This window comes from Columba livia, chromosome 1 (genome assembly GCF_036013475.1).
Source record: "Columba livia isolate bColLiv1 breed racing homer chromosome 1, bColLiv1.pat.W.v2, whole genome shotgun sequence".
In the NCBI taxonomy this organism is placed as follows: Eukaryota; Metazoa; Chordata; class Aves; order Columbiformes; family Columbidae; genus Columba; species Columba livia.
Window position 1 is genome coordinate 15510451 of NC_088602.1, and position 24204 is coordinate 15534654.

The 24204-nt window shown below is 41.3% G+C and overlaps 1 protein-coding gene across 1 annotated transcript in view; it reads left to right on the plus strand.

The window, feature by feature from the left end:
- Positions 1-17810, plus strand: part of ARHGAP42 (Rho GTPase activating protein 42) — a 165909-nt gene extending 148099 nt beyond the window's left edge. The window contains exons 20-24 of the mRNA XM_065044178.1: positions 736-1116; positions 4445-4601; positions 5688-5750; positions 12136-12215; positions 12501-17810. Coding sequence (XP_064900250.1) covers positions 736-1116; positions 4445-4601; positions 5688-5750; positions 12136-12215; positions 12501-12589 — 770 coding nt within the window. The 3' untranslated portion in view covers positions 12590-17810. The remainder of the gene's footprint in view (positions 1-735; positions 1117-4444; positions 4602-5687; positions 5751-12135; positions 12216-12500) is intronic.
- The last annotated feature ends 6394 nt before the right edge of the window (positions 17811-24204 follow it).

The window sequence follows — 24204 nt, forward strand, 5'->3', positions numbered from 1 at the left end:
CCACTGTGCAAGGCCGTGGTATTTGTGACCTTATCTGTAGTATTGTTTGTAGTTGTGGTCACTTGTTGCCAAGGATATTGAAACATATGGAGGCAAAAGCAGCTCTATCATGTCGAATTAAAGACATTCATCAAATATTCAAGTTGTAAGGAATGAGTTGTCCTTCTGCAGGATAGGTGTTTTATAACAGTTATGACAATTCAGAAAGCAGGATATCTATAGACTAACAGACTAGTGTTAGACTGCAGAGATCCTCAGCAGCTTAGTAGCCAAAGTAAAATTTAATTCTTGTGCCTGCAGGCCATACAATCCTACATTTAAGAATGTAAATGTGACAAGTATCACATTTGCGTTGTTGTGGAAATCCAGCAAGAGGCTCACCAGAAAGATATTGTAACTGTTGGTTTTCCCAAGGATATTTATGTTGCAAGCAGTTCTTTGAAAATGTAAACTTTTATGCAAAATAGTTTAGCCTGTAGTCCATTATGTTCAGCAAATCTAAAGAAATATCCACAAAATGCAGCTCTTCCAGGTTAAAGATAGGAATATGTGTGAAACTTAGAGTAACGAAATAAATATTTTGTCTTAAGAATCACTGCCTCTGAAACCACAGATGAATGAATTTGATGACAAGGTACAAGGGGATAGATGTGACATGAGGAAAATGCATATGATTATAAAATGTACTTCTTTTTCTTTGTTTCCCTTTCTTCCCCTCCCCTCCCTCCTCCCTAGGTGACTCGTACAGCAGCAGCCCAGACAGCACTCCCATGGGCAGCATCGAGTCTCTCTCTTCTCACTCCTCCGAGCAGAACAGCACTGCCAAATGTACACCCTCGCAGCCCAGGGAGAAATCGGGAGGGATTCCGTGGATTGCCTCTCCCGCTTCTTCTAACGGCCAGAAGAGTTCAGGCCTCTGGACTACAAGTCCAGAATCCTCATCAAAGGAGGATGCAACCAGAACAGATGTGGAGTCAGACTGCCAAAGTGTAGCTTCTGTCACTGGGCCAGAGAATGCTTCACCACCAACAGACCTGACCAAAAAGAGTTCTTACAGTCTGTCTGGGCTGAAAAGGTCTTCAGCATCTTCCCTCAGGTCAATTCCATCAGCTGAAGGTAATTTCCAGGGTCTTTTAGGACACCGGTGTTTTCTGTGAGGTATCGGAAAATAAGAGCTGCATCTGAAAGCTAACAATATGTATTGATATTTATTTTTCAATTTTTGTGGCATGTTCTTTCAATTTTCAAACTCCTTCTGACATATTTCCGTTGATTGTTACCTGTGCGGTTCACACAGCTTAAAATATCACAGAATCACAGAGTGTCAGGGATTGGAAGGGACCTCGAAAGATCATCCAGTCCAATCCCCCTGCCGGAGCAGGAACACCCAGATGAGGTTACACAGGAAGGTGTCCAGGCGGGTTTTGAATGTCTCCAGAGAAGGAGACTCCACAACCTCCCTGGGCAGCCTGTTCCAGTGTCTGTCACCCTCACCATGAAGAAATTTCTTCTCAAATTTAAGTGGAACCTCTTGTGTTCCAGTTTGTACCCATTACCCCTTGTCCTATCATTGGTTGTCACTGAGAAGAGCCTGGCTCCATCCTCATGACACTCACCCTTTATATATTTGTCAACATTTATAAGGTCACCCCTCAGTCTCCTCTTCTCCAGGCTAAAGAGCCCCAGCTCCCTCAGCCTTTCCTCATAAGGGAGATGCTCCACTCCATCATCTTTGTTGCCCTGTGCTGGACTCTCTCCAGCAGTTCCCTGTCCTTCTGGAACTGAGGGGCCCAGAACGGGACATGATATTCCAGATGTGGTCTCACCAGGGCGGAGTAGAGGGGAAGGAGAACCCCTCTCGACCTACTAACCACCCCCCTTCTAATACACCCCAGGATGCCATTGGCCTTCCTGGTCACAAGGGCACAGTGCTGGCTCATGGTCATCCTGTTGTCCACCAGGACCCTCAGGTCTCTTTCCCCTACGTTGCTTTCTAATAGGTCATTCCCCAACTTGTACTGGAACCTGGGGTTGTTCCTGCCCACATGTAAGACTCTGCACTTTCCCTTGTTATATTTAATTAAATTTTTCCCCGGCCAACTCTCCAGCCTGTCCAGGTCTCTGGATGGCAGCACAGCCTTCTGGTGTGTCAGCCACTCCTCTTGTCAATGTGCTTGCCTTTTTTTTTTGACCACTGCATCTCTTCAGGTGATTGAAATAGGAGATTGAAGGAAAGGTGTGGGGTTTTTAGTTTGTTTCGGTTTGGGTTTTTTTAGTTATGGATTTTACATGCCTTTAGTTGAGATAGAACTGGACAGATGGGATAAAAAGGTAATCCCTGGCATGAAATGTATATCTGAAACCCAGCTGAGGGAATGACTGCTTCATTCTGCCCTACTTGCATGGTTTGTAATCCAGTACAGCAAGTAGATTATCTTGAACACAAGATTATGGCTGTGTATGGACGTGATGTGCAAGAACAACCACAAGTTTACAAATCCAACCTTGGGAATTCAATTTAATTGCACAAATTAGGATGTAAATCTTCCTGTGCAGTCAAAGGAGGATGCTGCTTCGAAAAACACTCTCAGAGCACCTAAACTTGAGGCTGTGCTCCAAATAAGCCAGTAGACAAGGCTCCCCACGAGACAGAGAAGCTTAAAAACATGGTATCTTAATTTAGACAGTTCTGTTGAATTAGCTGGGATGCCTGTGAACCCTTGCTGTACCCCTGTGAGTACAAGAGGTGATATTGCACTATATTGACAGCTATGTGGAAATTACTATAAAAGAATCGCCTTGTTGAAATCAGGATCTTTTCAGTGTTTTGGATTATGAAGATTAACAGTCAGTGCTGAAACAATGAGCTCCAGTGGACTGAGTGCTAGTGCCAAGTTTGCCACTGAGCTGTCAATGAGTAATGCAAGTGCAGGTAGGGTAAATACGTGGTTACGTGCAAAACCACATATTAAAAGTGTAAGAAAGTTCTCTCTCCTCTGTGTCCCGTGGAGTGTACAAGCTTTTTCCTTACTTCTAGATATGAATTAGTGTTATACTAACAGTATTAATGATGTAGAATAATAATAATCATTAGCAAAAAATCATAATGTAGGATAATACTATAGAATAACAAGAGTAGTAATATAGGAATTGGGTTTATATTTTGGAATCTCTTTTTATTATGACAGCTTTTGGAACATTATTAAGCATCTGTTGTTCTTGGGAATAAAGAAACACAGAAGTAGATGCAGTTCTTATCTCACAGAATGTATATGCAAACAAGGCAGTAGTCCACAGATTGGTCAGCTTACAGGACACGTGGCCATGCCTTGTATTCAGTAGAAGGACTTTTTTGTGTGCAGTACAGTCTGTACAGCTATAGATTTATCACAGAATAGTTGGGTTGGAAGGGATCTCCAAAGCTCATCTAGTCCAACCCCTGCAATGGGCAGGGACATCTTCACCCAGATCAGGTTGCTCAGAGCCACATCCAGCCTGGCCTGGGATGGGGCATCCACCACCTCCCTGGGCAACCTGGGCCAGGGTTTTGCCACCCTCATTGTAAAAAATTTCTTCCTCATGTCTAGTCTGAATCTCCCTCCTTTACTTTATCACGCCTTGTCCTGTCACCACAGGCCCTGCTAAAAAGTCTGTCCCTATCTCTTTTATATGCCCCTTTTAAGCATGGAAAGGCCACAATAAGGTCTCCCCGGAGCCTCCTCTTCTCCAGGCTGAACAACCCCAACTCTCAGCCTGTCCTCCCAGCAGAGCTGTTCCAGCCTCTGATCATTTTGTGGCTCCTCTGACCCCTCTCCAACAGGTCCATGTGTGTCCTGTGCTGAGGGCTCCAGAGCTGGATGCAGGACTTGTTTTATCAAGTTACAGTAGTAATTGTTTTAGGCACCTCATAATCATTAATTCCTACATATTTGTTTTTAAACTGCATGAAGCTCCTGTGGATACTGAAATATTAATACTTACAGATTATGTGGTCTGATTTGATAGTAGATGCTGCTTTAAGCAGGAGTTTAGATGACTTCCTGAGATCCCTTCCAACATGAGTTATTTTCTACAATTCTGTGCGGTGTACTATTTTATAAATGTTGGATTTATTGTCACATTGTAAAGCATGTACCGTTTAGCCTTTTAAGTACAATGTAATTTTTTAGCCTTCAAAAATTTAATGTCATTTCTTCATTCTTGCTGTTGGTTCTTTTTTCCTGGCTTTCTCCCTGAAAGGCTGTTTCTTCTGTGTCTTAGTAAGTACTTTATGTATTTTTCTTCTCTAAAGCAAAACAAAACAAAAAACCCAGCAACAACTACAACAAAAAACCCACACAAAAACAACCCAAAAGACGCCCACCACTTTGCTTTGCATGTTACACATGTTGTGAAACAACTTCAAATTAGCTTTAATTCCCTACAATGTGGTTGTTTTCTTTAGGTAACAAAAGCTGCAGTGGATCTATACAGAGCTTATCTTCAACAGATACCAAAGATACACCAAAGGCTCCGCCAAACCCTGATTTGCCTCCCAAAATGTGCAGGAGATTAAGATTAGATACCGCATCAAGTAATGGCTATCAAAGACCAGGATCTGTGTAAGTCATCAAGGCTCATTGGAGATTTGTGTTGTTACTGTATTGTCTACTCTAAAGTGATCCCAGGGAGCTACACAGGTAGCTGAAAAAGCATCCGTGAATACTTTGAGTATTTCTGTATTTGTGAATTATTTATCTAGCTTCATTGAAGTTGTAAACAAAGGAGACATGGCACAAAGTCTGTTGAAGTCAGTTGAAAGACTCCCATTGATTTTATTAAACTACAGAGAAGGTCTGTATTGAAGAAAAGTATCTTTGCAAAGTGGTTAGAATTATTATCTCTGGTTCTTCTGGAATTTAATGTTTCAAGGAGCATAAACGCTACTTACTGTCCATGCTGTTATGTCAAGGAAATCATTAGATCTTACTTGTCTAAGTCCAAAAAAAATCTTCTGAAATTTCTTTGTTTGATGGATGTGAAATAGTTGGTATCTTTGGTTCTTCTGGCTGTTGAGGTTTTTTTATGTTGAGAGGATAGTTCTAAGTAATAAAGCTCGTTGAGATTTGGTGTAGCAACGTTTCTCAGTGCTTTTTGCACAAACTTCAGAGTCAGAAGACGTCTGCTGCAATCCTGACTTTGAGCAGAATTTCTCTGTCCCCAAGAACAAGTGATGTCATGAGCTACAGAACACCAAGAAGTTCTCCAAATACTGCAGGACTCCATTCAGCTTCTCCACTTTTTAAACTGGAAGGGATCACCATAGTCATTTCACAGACTGCCATGTCTTAAACAGAGAATGTTGCATAGCTCAAGAGTTCCAGCCTGATAATGACAGACTGGCAGTAAAAACACTTCCAATATATGTATTTACCATCCATGACTATAATTTTAAATACAGGGTGTTGAGATTTCCCTTGGTGAATCCATAAGGCACTAGAGTATGTGGATGTCAGGCCCCAGTTAGGTTATGCCCTCAAGAATTCTGCTGAATAGGAACTTAAATTTAACTTTTGAATTTCCTCTGTTTCTTAAGTGAATAATTAAAATGATCTTTTTAAATGTGTCCATGACTTTAGATAATTACAAGTGAAGTTAGTCTGTGTGTTTTATTAATGGTATAAAGCAATGTGATGCTTTATTTTCAGAGTGGCTGCAAGAGCCCAGTTGTTTGAAAGTGCTGGTTCACTTAAACAAGTTTCTTCAGGACGGTAAGTGTTTTGTAGCACTTAACAGTTTGTAAAATCCCTTCTGTTTTTCTGGCTTCAAAGACTGAAATAGAAGTGTTGGAGCTTTTTTCTGTGTTTTTTGGACAGCATCATGTGGCATGCAAAATTTTTGTGGTTTATTAAACTCACCCTTTCTCCAGAAGAAAATACATCTAATAGAGAATACCAGCCTGTCTAGCTAGTCTGTCACCTGGGGGAATTGCAGTGAGAGATGTTCAGGTTAGTGATCTGCTTAAGGACAGAGCTAAAAGAGTAAATTAGCAGGATTTAAATTAGGATGAGAGTGCTGTATTTATTCCATACAGCTGTCTGTATATACATGCATTCAGCAGAGTTGCAAACGTGCTAGTTTATGGTAGTTTGATCATGTAGGCAAGTCCTGAGTAACAACCTCTTTAGAACATTCAGGATTAAGCTGATCAGGATTCCTGTCTTTCCCATCACATCTTCCCCGCCTCAGTATCTGTCTGGAGAAACTGTTGCCCTTTCTTCTCAGTAGTGTGCAGAATGAATTATTTATGTTTTCTTTACAATTGCATTCATTGATTTGGTGGATTTGATTCTCTCTTACATTAAGCTAGGATGTTTTGAAGAGTGTTTATTGAGGAAACAGTATCTTTCATACATGGTAAACTAAGGCAGATAGTCAAATAAATGGATGTGTGAAAAAGTTTGTCTCTCTTTTCACGGTCTCAGCATTTCAAGTTCTTTGAGACAGAACATATATTTTCATCCATCACTTTACTCATCGATACCAGGAACTGTCAAGCTTACTGGAAATGTCAAGCTGTAGATTAAAACAAAAAATAAAGTCAATGTTAATCCACAAATCCAAAAGTAGTAATCTAGAGTAACACAGCTGTAAATGAAGATGTCAACATGTGCCGAGATGTGGGCAGTGGAATGTGAGTGTCCTCTCTGATGGATCTAGCAGGGATGAGGAAGAGAAAGCTGAACTTGCACAGGCCCATTGATTTTGTTTGAGAGAAGCAGTTTACATGAATCAAGGCTGTTCTTGTTTTTTGTAGTGCATGAACTGTAAGGTGACTAGAAAAGAGGGTGGCAGGGGGGAAAGGGAGATGGAAACAGCAGAGCATTAATTTAAGGAAGAAAAGTATAAATGAAGAGACTGTGATGTTCTTAAGCCAGTACCCTAAGCTGGGAGCGATGTCTGCTTTAGCAGTTCTGCATCATTTCATCGCCGCTGCTGTTCCTTCTCTTATTTTGTATTGTTCCCTTCTTGTAAACTCTCCCCTGTTGTTCCCTCAGAGCCTGTGCCACCTTTATCTGTATATAAAAAGCATGTAAGAAGCAAAAATGTGTCAAAGGAAAAATGTAGCAGTTTGATAATGGATATGAAGAGCAGATAACAAAGCGAAAAACGCTGAAAGGCTTATTAGCTCCTCTACTTCAGCCTTCCTGAGAAAGCAGAAGAGCAACAGTAACGAGGAGAATGGAAAACGAGAGGTCAGCAGGCAAAATGAGGAAGAAATAAGAAGTAGCTCAACTGTTCTTATAGTGCTGCTTAAGTCTGAGAAAGATTTTACAATTCAGAGCCAGCTTTTATTTACCTCTCATGCATCTTATGAGCATGAAGGCTGATTTAAAACCTTTGGGGAGTCTTTTTTTGCTCTGAAGTATGTAGAAATCATGGTAATTACACTGTAATCTACCTGGTAGAAAGGCCTTGTGAGACAGAGAGACTATTTTTAAGGTGTCTGGTTTGATACCAGAAATGTTCAAATCAAGATAGTGTCGAACTGTGTGCAGGGGTAATTTACCCTGCTAGAAGTAACTAGTTCTGAGGTTTTAAGCTACTGCTTACCCCTATGCATTATAGTATCTAAGTAGCTTCATTCTTACTTGAAGCATCTATTGCCTGTTGTGGTCATTTGTACAGCAGGCGGATCAGAAGTATCTATATGGTTTTGCAGTCTCACATTCTCATCTGTATTCCAGCAGATAGTTTTGCACTCAGTGCTTTACCACCACAGTGGCCTGGTCTTCCTTAACTTCTTCTCCAAACAGTCTTTGCAACCCTGCTTTCTGACTTCATATAATGTGATATCTCTATTATTAGTGTGTGTCCCCCATCTTTATTTAATGCTGGGACACTATTTGACCTGGCTGTTTTCTCTCATTGTACACATGAGTACATACCCCCATAGTGCTACCAGTTTGAACAGACTTCTTTTAGACAGAAAGAGAACGAAAGGCCGCAGTACATGTTTTAGGATTATACAGGAAAGACCAAAACGTTGTGCCCTGTCCAGCCTGCACTCTCTTTTTCCAATTCCATAATTACTTTGACATCTCAGTCATCCCATTTCTTCCCTGATTACTTCAAGTTTATTAATCATCCATCTCCACAGTATTAAGCTACTGTGTACACTGAGACCAATCCCTATTGCTAACCTAGTATGCACTTGAATGAGGTGAAGTTTTCTTACTGCTTTCACAAATATTGCAGTTATCCAGCAGCCTTAGTAAGGCCTGAGGTCTCTTACTGCAACTTCTGTGCAAAAACGCATGAACACGTAATCCCTGACTTTGCTTTCTTGACTTTGATTTAGCGATACACAGAAGGTCAATTAATTTCTCACATAAAGTGAAAAACTGTATCGTAAGAATAAGGCTTTTCATTAGAAAATAATACCTAGAAGGAGGAGCTGGTGACAGCGAACAGTTCTGGCTCAGCAGCAGCATCTCTGGGTGCTGGGCTGGGACTTCAGTAGGAGCAGGCTGACAGTGTGAAGCCCTGTAGACCGATGCTCCCTTCCCAACCATCTGGTTAAATATCCTTTCCTAGTCATTCTTCTGGTGTTGTTTTCATGCTATATTTTGCATTTCCTTAAGCACCTGGAATGTCTTGCCCAGCCCAGTGTTTTCTCCTCGGTCCAGCTTGTGTGTAAGTCTGCCATCTCCAGGAGTCTACAAACCTTTCTTCTCCCTCTAGGGTAATATCAACAAATGAGTCATCTGAGAGATTCATGTGTTTTCCCTCATTCGTTCCTCTTCTGGCTTTTGTGTTTGTCTTGCTAGACTGAAAACTCATTAGGGCAGGGGCATAGTTTTAAAGCTTATTTATAACTATTATTATTACTACTATTATGAAAGGGGCCTCAGGTGTTGTTGACTGCATGTTGTCAAGAAAAATAGTTTATGATCTGATGAGTACTGACCCTTTGACTGCTAGTATAAGTTTGTTGTTATGGGCTGAAAAGAAATGTAAGAAAAAGTAGGAAAAGGGAAAATGCATTCGTTTTCCCTTATCTGAAGTCTATCCAGTAAAGTCATGGAAAAAAGGAAAACAACATAAATCACACTCTTCTCAGATTATTAGCATCACCTTAAGAGAACCGTAATAGATGATGGTGATGTTATCACATGCCTTTTCACAAACATCATAAGTAAGAATGTCCGCTTTCATAATTGCACACACACAAAAAAAGCCCAAGAACATGGAAGCCCTTTCCATTGCTAACGCTTCTAGCTGGATAGGTTGAAGTGAGTAATAACTAATATGAGAACCTAAGTAATCAAAGTGTGGAGGCAATAACCAGCGGCTTGAAAATTGCTCCAGAATGATGAGTAAATATTCATAGAATCTGTCTCTCATTATACCATCACACGCAGTTTGTGGATAACATTGAGATGTAATTACTCTGTGTCAGGAGACAGGTGATGGGAAGAATCCTGTAATTCATGAGCTTTTGAGAAACTGGTGTCTTTGTACCCTGTGTTTGTGTGTCTGTCTAAATGTCAAATGTTGGGAAGCTTTCTCTTGCCAGAACGGAGCAAGTTGGAGTCCATGTTTTTATGTCTTCTTTTTACTTTTAAGGTAAATATACTTGGATCATGTAAAAATAAAAGCTGAAAACAGAAAAATTCAATAGATGTAAGAGAAGACAGGAGAAAATGGCATTTTTTTAAAATTTCTTTTTCTAAGGGCACTAAAAACCGACATTCAAGAATAACTTAAATAATTCTACCTCACATTTGAGTATTGCTGCTCTGTTTTATTGTTGTCTTAAATGTCTTTTATCACAGTATTACTCAGGTGTCCCATGCTCAACATGGGAAACTGGCTTGATAGCCATGCCACTTAGTAAAATCAGATTCAAAATCATCCCTGTACTTTAGTAAATGAATTACAAAATATCCTATATTCATTGCAACTATAATAATTACTAACAGTTAATCTCCTGTTTTATATGTGTAAAATCCATGATTATGCCACACAGGAAAAAGCTGTTTTGCAAGACTGTTACTGATCTGGGTCAGTATAATTACAACATCTGTAGTGCTCTTTGTTGTATTGACTTTGATGAAAAAGGATCTTGAGATTAAAGAATTCAGTTCTAGTTTATATGTAACCTTTGGTAAAGTCATCTAATCTCCCTCTGTATATTTTAGTATATATTATGTAGATTATTTTGTATACATTTGTATGTATTATGTAGTGTAATGAAACTTCGCACCTGTCTTGTTGACTGTAGAGGGCAAGTTGGCACCAGGGAGTTGTCTTGGAAAAATGCTAAACAGAGCAGTCTACACCAGGCAGAAAACAAGCTAACAGTGAAGCAAAGTAGACGAGCAGGGGCCTGGTGCTCATGTTGTTCTAGTCAGCAGTGGGGATGAGTCCAGAATGATGGTATTGAGAGTCAGAAATGTTTTCAGCATCCTGAAAATAAGGTGCTCAAAATTCTTAACCTCCTCTGGAAATCTCAGCCTGAGAGTCAAACCCTTGATGAGTCAGTTGTTCACTTAAGATGAAGGCAAAATACATCACTTGGTCTAGTCATAAATCAGCTTCAGAGCTTTTTCTTCAAAGGAAGAGATCATTTCTGGAAAGCTCACACATACAAACTTGGGAGTAGGTCCCTCCACTCATGCTCTTTTAGAGACTGAGATGAATGATGGGTGCTAGTGCTGACAGGCACCAGGGTGTGAGGCCGGGACAGAGGGACGCTCTCTGCTCCCTTTTGGAATACTGTCCCTGATTAACCTCATCAGAGAGGTGTGGAGCTCCAAAGGTGAAGTGCCACGACCCCATTGACAGTACACAAAATCAAATAGACCTCTTAAGCTAGTGCTTATGATGTGGCACTATTATTAATCTAATTTATGACTGTTATCTCACTAGTTTGGGAGGAAAGACAAAATAGATTACATGTCACTTGCATTTACACCCTCTCAAAAAGTATGCTAGAAATTTTAAATTTCACCATAGGTCACATAGTGGGTCATTGAGATAAGTGCGGACTAGAAGGAAAGCTGAGTCAGTAACGCCCCACACAAAGGCTGTGAGTTTCCAATAAGTTTTAAGAAACTCATAAAAACTGGTGGATCGCATAAAAATTGCTTTGCCTGTATAAATTGAAGGAAGGGTATTAGATAAAGCACAAGAATCTGAAGAGAGCTCCTAATTTCCATCTGCATGTTCAGTTCCTCATTTTGTACTTTGCAGAATCAGAGTGCTGGAAGCCATATCAGGAGCTCACCTATCTGTCCTCCTTCTCTGGAATATAATCATTATATATCTAACTGTAGTTCTTTTACAGATACCTGTGAAGTGGCTTTTTTATTGTTTTGTGGGGTTTTTTTAGTAATTTTTTAGCAGTGAGAATTCTTCAGTTTGGGATTCTCCGGTTCTTGGCAGTTCCAGTGCTTCACTATTCTAACTAATAGTGAGGTTTTCCAGCTACAGATTGAGAGACATAAACTTAGCTGAGCTGTCTACCTGTAGGTGTCTTCATGTCAGGTATTATTTAAGGAAATATTTCATTGAAGGTTTTGCTGCAGGCAGTGGAACCTGGCAAGAGCCATTTGTTGCAGTCTCAAGTGGGCATCAACCATAGCAGAAACCAGGCTGGAATGATCAGTGGAAGTGGCACAGAGATTACTTATAGACATCTAATTTTAGGTGGGAGAAGCTGAAGCCCACCGCAGAAAACCAATTTAACTCACAAGTCATGTTTTTAGACATTTAGTGATCACTTTTGATTTGTCTCCAGGCCATCCATCAATCACTTCAAGCAATAAGCTCTGTCTCAGTAATAATTTGAAGGACAACTTCAATGAGAATGAAAGAAGGATTTTAAAAGTTTTAAATCATGTTCCTGTTTAAATGTCTAAGTAGGACGTTGGTCTGTTTTCTGCAATAACATGCTTGTTAACTCCAATAAGCTTGGAGTTATTATCTGCTGTAATAATACTCCTCTGACTTGCTGTGTAACTAGTCATTACCATCTTGTATTTGTGCAACTGATTGTTCCTACACTTCCCAGGTTTTAAGTTCATTTCTTTATATGTTTTTCCTTGTTATCTCATTTATCGCAAGCCTGTATGGTTTTTTTTATTTCAGGCAAGCAAAAGCCATGTATTCCTGTAAGGCTGAGCACAGCCATGAGCTGTCTTTCCCACAAGGGGCAATATTTTCCAATGGTAAGAGTTTTACATTATCTTTTTACATTTATATATATATACACCTGTATATATATATATACACACCTGTATATATACATATATATGTATATATAACTGAGCTGATTATCCACGAGGTAAAGAGAGCATAATTCCATTTTCAAATCTCAGTTTTGCCCTGATTTTTCAATTGCTCTTGAATCAATACTGTCTAAATAAATCTATTAACCATATATAGGATCTTTTAACAATGCTAACTTATTGTAAATATGTTTTGTTTGTCTGGCTCTTTTTCTTTCTTTGCAGTGTATCCATCAGTGGAACCAGGCTGGTTAAAAGCAACTTACGAAGGCAAAACAGGACTCGTTCCTGAGAATTATGTTGTCTTCCTCTAGTATTCTTTAGTGGACAGCAATATCTTCATGGTATCCATGGTAACAAGTAATAAGCACTATGATTTTTATCTGACACAGATATGGGATCAGCCCGTTAGCTGAGCGGTAGATTTCCTTCAGATACTGCAGCCGCAGGTTACACGGCTCCCGCTCAGCGGAACAGAATGTAATGAAACAGTTAACAGTTTCTGTACTGAAGACGGTACTCTGTTTAAATAACTTCCATTGTTTGCAAAAAGGTTGTTCTGTTCTTCTTTTATGGGTAAGGAACACTAGAGCAATAAAATCAAAAAAGTTGCCATTTAGCTGCAGACCTTCAGGTCCTAGGATGTTGCTCACAGAAGTGTGAGATTTAGAGGCAATGCACTCTATGATGTTTCTTGCAATCTGTAGTTTTTAATATGGAAGATTGTATTTTTTTCCACAATGTAACTAATGCTTCTATTGTGATCTGAATGCTCCCATAGAAAACTTGATTGTAAAGTTAGTCCTAATCATTTCAAATAAGAAATGAGTTTTCCATAAATCAGAAGTTGGAACTTCTGTTAGTCGTTGAGATTAAAATGGGTTACAGGACTTATGCAACTGGTAGTGAAATCAGTTTATACACTGCCTGAGCAGTAAGTGCTCATTCAAAATGTGATATGTTTAATGAATGTTTTGTTCAAATACTTCTTAGATTTATTTCCTCCTTTCTATATCAGTATAGATAATATTAACAACCTTTATTTCTGTGATATCCATTATCGGGAAGAGATTCTCAGTGTATCTCAGAACAACAGCTGTGGAAAACGAGGAGGTGCAGAATCTGGAATGACTGGTAGTCACGTGAAGTGAGCAGTGAAAAACAGCGTGTTTTGAAACCTGAGATAAATTGTAACTGAGTCCTTTTCAAACTTTTTCCATTACAAGTAAGACAAATGGCCTGTGAAGTAGCTAATTTTATAAGCTATGAATGCTGAAAGCTCCACGTAGCAATAAAGTATTTAGTATTATTTCTCCTGACTTCTGCTAGACTATTTGACAAAGATTTCTCCCCTTCCACAGAATAAATAGCTTTACTTTTCAAAGGTTTTGTAAAGACCCATTGATTGCTCCTGGTAGGACTGAAAAACACCACCACCTCCAGCAACAACAACAACAAAAAACCCTCCAAAACCATAAGCAGCTTTATAAATCTGAGCATCTTCCTTGCACACTTTGAGGGAAAACATGCACTGCTTGCTTGGCTAGTTACCGTGCCCGACTGAAAACCAAGATATTTAAGCTCCATATTAGTAATTCTCTGGCCTTAGTGCTACAGACCTGTTTCATAGACCTGTCAAGGCTTAGTTCTTTCTTCAGTAAGAGAAATCGATAGATAAATTTTCCATTGATTTCAAAGTTGTACACTACTTTTTGAGAAAGAACTTCTGTTAGGACTAAAAATATCAGTAAGCTTTTAATTGCTTCTTTTTTCTTTCCATGGCCTTTCTCTTCTTTTACTTAGAAAATAAGATTTATTTCCAACATTAAGCAGCACATCAGAACCTTCTTTACTTGCATGTAGTGCATGATGTCTGCAGAGCAATTCTGTGTTGAATTCAGGCTCGTGGCAAAAACCTGCAGGATCCCTCGCCTTGCTAATTAAGTATCAAGGGGCAATCAGGGAAAGAGAGAGGCTGGAAGAGCATCCTCCCAAAAGTGATCTGGCTTTTCAGATGGCTGTTCTGGGTATGACTGAAGGCAGGAGGTTGAGGACAGACCCACTAAATTGGGGACTGACTGGTCTGGGCTCTTTCTTCAGTCTGAACAGTTTAATTGAGTCCCAAATCACATTTGACTTCACCTTAAGACCGGACAGTGTTCAGTGCATTGTGATGAAGGGCAGTGCCAGACATCGTCGCAGGCAGTGAAGGCAGACACGTGTGTGCTCCTCTCATTTCCCCAGAGCAGGTGTGGAAGGAAACAAAGGTCTTTTCTAACCAGATTGAGCCTTTCTGATGTTTAAGACAAACCAGCATTTCTGAGTGTAAGCTACGCCTGAAACTGCCATTGCCCCGAGAAGATCAGCGTGGGTCTGGTTGTGTTCTTGCTGTATTGCACAATCCGGAGATGGCAGGCTGTCCAAAGGCTTCCCTCTGGTGACCTTCCCAGCAGCGCAGGGAGAGAGGCAGAGCCGAGAGCCGCCGCCCCAGCACGTGTCTCACCCGGGCAGGGAAGTGCAGTGATTTGGGGAAAAATCCCAACTTCTGTTTATTGCACCGGGGTCAGTGGCAAACTGACCCGTGTTGAACATCCTTTGATGACCTCTTATACCTCTTCAGAGCAATTTAATCGTTGTGAAACTCTTGAGGAATGATGAAATAGCACATGCTCTTATTTGCTTTGCTTTAGACTGATTTAGAAAGAAGTGGGGGGTGAAAGCTGACCGTAGGTGATCTTACAGCCTGGCTATGTCTGGGTATTCTCCAATATTATATTTTGCAACCAGCTAATCAGAGTGCAAGCTAGAGGACTCAGAAATGACAAATTCGTTAAAAATTTTGTAAAAATGCAAAGTTCCATTACAGATTAAGTAAGTAGAGCCTGTAAGTGCTGAGGGAAAGCTTGTAGAAAGACCTGGAGGAATCCCTGTAGTGTTTTGTCTGTTCCCCTTCATTCATCTCACATTAGACACAAAACTGAATTGTAGAAGACAACTTGATAAGAAACTGGATCCCCTTCATCCTCCTGCTCACAAAACAAATCTGTATTTTCCTCTGTGAGACTCTGCACTTTTTCAGGCCCTTCTTCTGAACCAGCCATGATGGTCACAAATAATTTTAAGGTAGCTTAGTTTTAAAATAGCATTTACATCCGGAAAAGGTTATGCCCATTCTTAATTACAGTTATGCACAATGAGGAGGGTTTTTCATCTTTTTGAAATGTGTTACGGTTTTTCTGTTCCTCTCTGCTGTGGGACATAACAAGCATTTTCTGTATATTGTCAGCGCTGGGCTGAGGAGGCCCCAGCTCTCCCTGGCTTCCCAGGAGGCAGTTTCTCTCTACAAGAAGCTGCACAATGAACTGGAGAGTTGAGTAACGAGGTGTTCAGAGACTGAAATGGGGGAGAGAGCAGCACCAAAGCTTGGCTGATGATGATACTCTCAGGCCTGACCAAAAATGTCTTCTGATCATTGCAAAGGATCAGAAATCCGTTTAACGTTTAAAGGAAGATACGATATCTCTATAGTGCCTTACCAGAAAATTAGGCAAGCTGGATTAAGTTAGTTCACAGTATTGATTTACTGTGTTTTTTATGAGTCAGATTCTAGCTACAAGCAAAGCTTGTGCAATATTTTTATTATAATTATTATTATCCTTCCTAAAAGGATGCAGCATAATTTTGTCCCGAATGTCACTGTAGAACTCAAGGTAGATGATCACAATGCATATTGTGGTTTCTGTTTATCTTGTGGAAATAATGTCTGTACCCACAACTTAGGTAATTAGCCATGGTTTTTCTTTGTTAAACCTTTTGATACATGTTACAGTACAATATGAATCCATAGTGTGAAGGACTGATATATTGTATGATAAATATGTAAAGTATATTAATATTTTATAGTCACACTTTTTATTAATGACGATAAAGATGAAAAAATATTTTTGGTGTAATTCCTATGAGTTCAGTATTAAAATGTCTTTGCCATATTTTGGCATTTAGAGTTCTATGTAACAAAATGCTTAAATTAAACTATAGCTAACACATATGTCCCTAACTGATCTATAAAGTCCATTGTTCAACTATTTCTGGAAAAATATTATGCACAGATTTGCTGACCAGCACTATTCTGTTATAGTCATAGTAACTTATTTTCCTTTTACATGCTTTATGGTGCTAATCTCTATTCTTTTCCTATAATTAGATTGAATTGTAAAGTGCCCTTAGGAAAGATACGTAAGGAGAGGAAAAGTTGCAAAATTCAGCAGTTCAGAACAAAAATTACAACAACAAAAAAGCATTGTATGGCAGTAATTGGGTATTTTTTTTTGTTACATTTCTCCACTGCTCTATTTTCTACTTGATAAAATTGCATCAGAATAAATAATGAAACTAAAAGGCATATTGTTCTTCAAACTTCTTTTGCTAAGGCAGCAGTTCGTGCAGTTTTGGGTTGAGCAGCGAGAAGAGAAACCCCAGCAGGGGATCACGTCCTCCAGGCTGGGGTGGATCTTCTCCACTGACGGAAACTCGCAAAGCTCTCATACAAAGCCAGTCCTGCGGCAATTTATAGCAAGGATTTGCGGGCCAGAAGCCCCCAGAAGGTAAAGGGAATATTCTGCTAATGGGGCAACATCATACAGCTTGGCATTATCCCTTCTTTCAGCATAGTGTCCTGTATGAATTGTTCAATGAGCAGAGATGAGGCTGTAGGCAAAGCTCAGCCTCGCTCCGTGTGGGCACACAGCCCCGGCAGCTGCTGAGAGCTCTCAGTCCAGCTGTTGATCCAGCTGTTGGTCCAGCTGCGTCCATGCAAGGCGGGAGGTCTCGTTTTCAGATAAAATTTTTCACAGGCTTTGGGAGTTTGCTTTGTTTTGGTTTAATAAGGTGCTTGGTATCCCAACAGCTACTAATTCAATGTTGTAATTCCATCACTGAAGATCATAGCATTGTCTTACTTGTCCTGTATGTGGCAGTATTTAATAAGCCATTGGATGATCCTTGTTAAATTTTACATATAGGGAATGGTGCTTCACGCCTTGGATGTCTCAGCTGAAAGCTATTCTGCATCTGAGCTTTTTGCAAGTGTTTTACTGGGAATTCTCATTAAAGTTCTGACACTAAAGACAGCAGCGCGGTCTCAGCACTACAAGTTTCTGTTATAGCAAAGGGCAAAGCAGCTAAACAGGGCACATGGGTAGTTTCAATTTTCAATCGTATTTATGACCATTTTGAAGGTATTAGAGTTTATAGGGGTTACTTTAGATACTATATGGTATTTTAATAGGAAAGTATATACAATCAATAACTATATATATTTAATAAAGTCCTACTAAATTATCTTATTGAACTCTCTGTTTATTTTGTAGTGTGGTTTCAATAATTATCTGCACTCTGTATATAACTACATGTAAATAAATGGCATGACATGCATAAGCTGACTTGCAGACATAATTCTATGTTGTACCTTACACTGTATTTCAAAAATTTGAAAACAAAAAACGTTTTCCAAAATAAAAAGCCTTTCCACACAAACTGGTTTCTTTATTATTTTTAAATTTGGGCTCTAGTTCAGCCTTTTCTTTTGTCTGATAAATAACGCTTTTGTGCTACTTCCATCCATACCTGCATTTTTCAGTGGTTGTTTCACCCGTGAGGATGCTTTACGTGGAGAGTGCAATTGGGCTGGTGAAGCTGCCGTGTTGGCTCTGCTGGAATCACAGAATCACAGAATGTCAGGGATTGGAAGGGACCTCAAAAGCTCATCTAGTCCAATCCCCCTGCTGGAGCAGGAACACCCAGATGAGGTTACACAGGAAGGTGTCCAGGTGGGTTTTGAATGTCTCCAGAGTAGGAGACTCCACAACCTCCCTGGGCAGCCTGTTCCAGTGCTCTGGCACCCTCACTGAGAAGAAGTTTCTTCTCATATTTAAGTGGAACCTCCTGTGTTCCAGTTTGTACCCATTATCCCTTGTCCTATCATTGGTTGTCACCGAGAAGAGCCTGGCTCCATCCTCATGACACTCACCCTTTACGTATTGATAAGCATTAATAAGGTCACCCCTCAGTCTCCTCCCAAGCTGAAGAGCTCCAACTCCCTCAGCCTTTCCTCATAAGGGAGATGCTCCACTCCCTTCATCATCTTTGTTGCCCTGTGCTGGACTCTCTCCAGCAGTTCCCTGTCCTTCTTGAACTGAGGGGCCCAGAACTGGACACAATATTCCAGATGTGGTCTCACCAGGGCAGAGTAGAGGGGAAGGAGAACCTCTCTCGACCTAGAAAACCTGAGGAGAAAGGGCTGCAATGGGGGGTTAGGACTGAGCTGTAGCTTATTGCCCTTACTTGCAGCTTAATGAACTTACTGGGATGTAACAGCGATGACATAACCTGTCACCAGAAAAAGGTTCTGTGACTGACCCTGTCACCGCTCATTCACCAAAACGCTCCCCAGCACTATGAGCACTTTAGGAATGGGTGAATCTGAGGGCAGCAGCACAGCTGAGCACGGATGCCAGGAGGTACCTGACCTGCCCTCCTGCCCTCCCGTGCCCGGCAGGTTGGGAGTAGATCTGTCACCTGTGCCTGTGCCTGTACCAAAGAATATGTGTGTTCCGATCGTCCATCAAAAATGATCCGTCGTCATAGGTTTTATGTTAAAAATCTGAAATAAAGCAGTGGGTTTTTTCTTTTAGAGCTTTCTACCATTTCCCATGGGGTTGCAGGCTACATGGATTTCAGGTCCTTTAATCTGCAGGAGTCAACACAGACTATTTTGGGATCTATACAAAGTCTTAAAATAGATATTATCACTCATTTTCCCAGTGTCTATAGGGCCATTTTACTTGGCATGGAATAACTAAGATTTTTCTCTGTTTCTGGAATCAAATGTTCTGGCTTGCTATATTTTGACATTTCAGTAAGCATTCAAAAGTAAAACATAAATTCCTGTTAAACTAACTCAGTGTTACTGGATTATCACTGAACAGATGAAACTACCTGTGTTTCTCACCAGAAAGAGTGAAGAGGGAGTTCATCACTTGGTTGCATTAAGACGCTTTATTAACGCCCATGATTCTTGTCTCTTTGGAAAAGCGGATCTCCTGGTCCAGAGGCTCCATTGCTTGATACGCCTACAATGTGGACCACAGAGCAGGTGACTTGTGGAATAGTTACAGTACAAAGCGGACGCCAGAGCGGTCCATGGCGACGCGGGGCAGCAGGATGGAGCCGGGGGCTGCAGCCGGGGCGGCCGCGACCCCCATGCTCGTGGAGAGGAGACACGTGGGTGCTGCAAGGAAACGGCACAGGCACGGACCGGGAAGTCAGCTCAGGTCCCAGGTGGGAACGTTGTCTCATGAGCTGGACACTATTCGTTCCTTCAAGACCTCCCTGCATTTCTAACACCATGCTTATTAAAGACGGTAAATAAGGTATGTGCACTTTCATCTTTTAAAATTTTATTTCACATCCATAAAGCTTTTCCTGTGTAATTTGGATTGATCGCTGATACGGACAAAAAAAAGTATTCAAAGATCTTCTTGGCTTCTTTTGTAACAGTTGGTTGCTTTTCTATTGTATTTATGGCAACAAGCTCAAAAGCTGAGCTAGCCTAGAGCAAGCGCCTTTGCCAAAGATCACGGTGTGCTTTTTTAATGTAAACATGCCGGGATTCATGGGAACATCGAGTGACCTCCACAGCCGGTACAGAAAAGAGTCTTAATTCACTTGAAAGCACTTTGGTAATTGGAATACATCTTTCTGCCAGTATAATTGAGGAGCTGATTAGTTAGACTTAGCACGGGTGTATTTCATTTAAAATTACTGTTAATGGCTCTTGGGTGCCCTTAGAAGGGATTAGAGTCCCATCTGAATGAAAAACACCAGTGGTTTATTTTTGTTGATGGTCATTGCTTTTGTCTTCTTACCAAAAAAAACCAAAACAAAACAAACCAAACCAAAACAAACCAAAAAAAAAAAAGCACCAAAAAAAACAGGTTCAAAGGGAAACATGCGGCTTACCTGGATTGTGGGTATTTTCAAAGGGAGAGCGGGAACGCTATGCTTGCCGCTATGCTTGGCACGGGCTCCGTCCCCTCCGGCGGGCAGGGGGCTGAGGGCTGGGGGGCAGATGGGGATGCCCCAATGCCTGGCACAGCAGGAGCCACATGCTGCGGCCAAGCTCATTTTTGGGGCTCTATAGTCCATTGCTGGGGAAGCGTCAGCACCTGCCGCGAGCAGGTGAGGAAACCGCGCGGTGGGAAGCCCCATGAGAAACCTCGCAGAGGACAGTTCACAAACCCGGGCGGAAGGAAGGTAAGAAACCTGAGCCTGATCAACCTAGACAGCGTTCCTCCAAATAAATGAACAGGAGAACAGGATACAACTGGTTCCCAGAATGAGATAAATGCTGTTTGGAAGGACCTCACAAGAAGATAACAAAGATCAGGGTTTCAGCATGCCGGAGCTGAGCACAAAGTGCTGGAAGTGGAGGCTGAGAAAGCGGTGATGACCGAGTCCTGAATTAACACGGAACAAGCAGCATGCAAGGAAAATCCACCAAAAAAAAGGCATCTAGGGGCTCTGGAAGCACCTTCCAGGGACATCTGAAGGAAACAGGTAGAGAGCATAAAACTTCAAAGAGATTTAGGTGCAAACAAATTGTTTTGGGCAGCGGTTATGCCAGTGGTGATGCAACTAAATCTTTACATAAATCTACAGCTTAAATAGCTATTTTAAGTTTATTATTTCCTGCTGTTGCTGTTGGTGGGGGGATGCTTATGTTTGGTCCTGAAAAACAATGTTTCTTTTCTGTCATTATGACAAATGGTGTCTGCCTGGGATGGCAAAAACGGTCACTCGGCACAATGTGCTGCCGGCTCTGTTACAGGCTCGGCACAAGGCACCTCCCCAGGCCCTTCCTTGGGCAACCTGCAGTGAACGCCGTGGGTGTCTCAGGCAGCTTCCAGCTGTGACAGGTGACACCGGTGTGTTTTGGAACAGGTCCTTCTCCCTGCCCTCCCTATCCCTCTGGAGTTCAGATGATGCAAAACAAACAAACACAATGAATTTTATCTTTGGAGCAACGCAGAACTGAGTTGTAAGGAGAGTTCAGGTTCTGCTACCACTGAAGCCTTTCTTTAATAATTTTTTCTCATCTTTGTTTAAATGATCCCTTGCAACTTTTCCCCACTAAATGAACTGGAAAGCCAAATGTCCAGATATCTGTAAGTGCATCAGCATTAGGAACTCAGGTGAATGCTCTTGTGCTTTTTACCGCTATTAGCAATTAGCTCTGCTGGGTGGTTTTTATCCAGACAGAAACTGAAGGAACAGTGCATCTCTACCACGACGTTATTTGTGTGCATCTCTCACAAACAGCTCCTCCCCTGAATGCAGCGGGAACAGCCACAGCTCTTCGCTTTCCACCGTTTCCAAGGTCAGCTTTCCCTGCAGGACACAGAGTGTTTGAGTAGAACAGCGGTAACACAAAGCCCATCGCTGTGGGTGATGTAGGACAAGGGGCCGCCTCAGTGCCACCTCAGCCTTGGCTTGGTTTGGTGCCTTCTCCAGTGCTGCAGCATCTTTATTATTGACACACTGTCAAGGGTTTAGATTGCGGGGTGACAATAAAACCCTGGCAGATGAATTGTTAACCTCCTCTCCTCCCCTGCTTTCCCCTTTTGCCCCTCCCTCTCCCCCCTTCCCTCAGGTGATCGGAAGGGAAAGAAGGACAGAGAGAACAGAGTTGGAAAAATTAAAAATGTTTTACTAATGCTACTAATAAGAATAGAGAAAATAATACAAAATACACAAAACCAATCTTGAAAGTCTCAGCAACTGCAGAGCCGGCAACCAAAGTCCTGGATTGGACTCTGCAGCCAACCGGAGCTGGATTCAGTCTGTCACTAGGCCTCAGTTCGCAGGGACGACTGGCAAGGTCCTCTCCTAATGTCGGCCATAAGCAGAAGGGAAAAAAGGGATGAGATCCTCGTGATCTCCCACTTTTATATGAGGTATTCACGTGAATGGGATGTTATACACAGCTGGTTAGTTTCTTGGTCACCTGTTTCTTGTGAGATGTCCATCCATGCTTATCAATAACCTCACATTCCATTGCTATGTTTACCAAAACATGTATCTGGTTCTCCAGGAAAATGCAGTTAATATGAAGGCTTTAGCTGACAGGCAAATTCACTAAAAGAGAAACTTGTTTTTAACAAAACCAGGACACACACACACAAAGGAAAATGATGGTTTCATCTGAATTACGGCAGGATATGATCTCTGGCACTGCTTACTTCTCTCACTTAGATAACAAAGTAGCAGGGTTGTCTTCACTGAGAGCAGCTAATGATTGTTGCAAGAACTCATTAGCAGGTTTAAGTGGAAGTTCACCTGCACTGGGCAGAGATGAATCGGTGTCCGTAGCGCCTGCATCATTATGGAGTCTGAGATGTTACAATGAAAAAACATGTTGTTTAGGCAGACTCTTATTAGCTAAAAGATAAAGCAAAGGGCTTAAACATCTCATTTGAAATAATGAGTAACATTATTTTACTCTTTATACCCTGCCATTATCATGTCTGTTAAAAAAAAAAAAACAAACCATCACATAAAAACAAAACCATTTTTGAGCAATAGAGTATGTATTCAGCCTGAGTTTGGACGTAGTATATACATATATACATATATATATATACAAAGTCATTCCTCTCAATCCGGAGCTACAGCGTTGCATAAGTAATTGGAGACTAAATAAAGGCACCAGTGCAGTCATAAACTGAATGCATAGTCAAGTTGGAGCATGGCCTTAAACTTTGACACCTTATAGTTCTTCAGAGTCCCAGAAATTTTCTTCTGCATGCTAACTGATAGTAGGACTTCCACTTTAAAGAAATCAATCTATTTTTTTGTTTTGTACTGACCAAATGCCTTCCACTATTGTTTAATACTGCATGGAATGTTTTAAAACTAAATTCATTTGGCCAAAATCGTCTATGTGGTAAATCCCGGTCCTGTGGAACTGTTCATGGTGTGCACATGGAGTGCTTGGTACTGTCTAGGAGATCAATTCACAAGAACAAGGACACTCAGAAATGAAACTGAAACATCCCTTTCGAGATGTACTGTGTTATGTGGAAATAACATGGAAAAGTATCGTTGCTGTGGCACTGTTAATGCTTCTCTGAGAGCACAGGAACATTGCAGCGTATCCTTAGCAGCCGAAGCACCAGCCCAGACCGGAATGACCAGTGTCCCTGCAGAACGAGACAGGGGAGCTGGTGTCCCCGTGGCAGGAGGCCACACGTCCCAGCCACCCCACCTGGGCCCCTGCCCTGGCCCTTGCGTTGGGAGGTGTTAGTGATGGGGAAAGGATCGTGTGAGTGCTGCCGTCAGGGCCACAAAAGCCAGAGGTGACATTCCCTGTCGGGGCAGCCAAGAAAAGGTCACACCAGGCAACCTCAACAACTGCTCTGCGCCCGGCAGCAGGGGAGGAGCCCTGTGCCCGCGACTGGGGATCGCACAGTGGGCATCTGGCCACTCAAAACCTCGCTATAAAATATGCATAGATGTATATGTTGCTGTACTAGTTGTGTCTCTACTCGGACACATTTTGTCTGATAAGGAGAGGCGGCAGAGCGCCACGGGCCCTGCTCCACATCAGCACCTGTAGCTGCTGCTGCTGTGCATACAACTACTGCAGCGCAAGTCATACTTGTTAATAATTTTTTCCTTTCTGTGTATTTATGCTGGAAGATCAGGAATGCATTGTAACTTTTCTTTTTTTTTATACACTAGCAGTCTGACAGTTGTGGTTTTTACTAAAATCATTATCTTCTATACAAGTCAAAAAAATTATTATCTCCCATTCTTTGAGCCTTGTAGAGGACCTGAATTGAAAACAAAATGGGAAGTAGTTCCCCTTTCC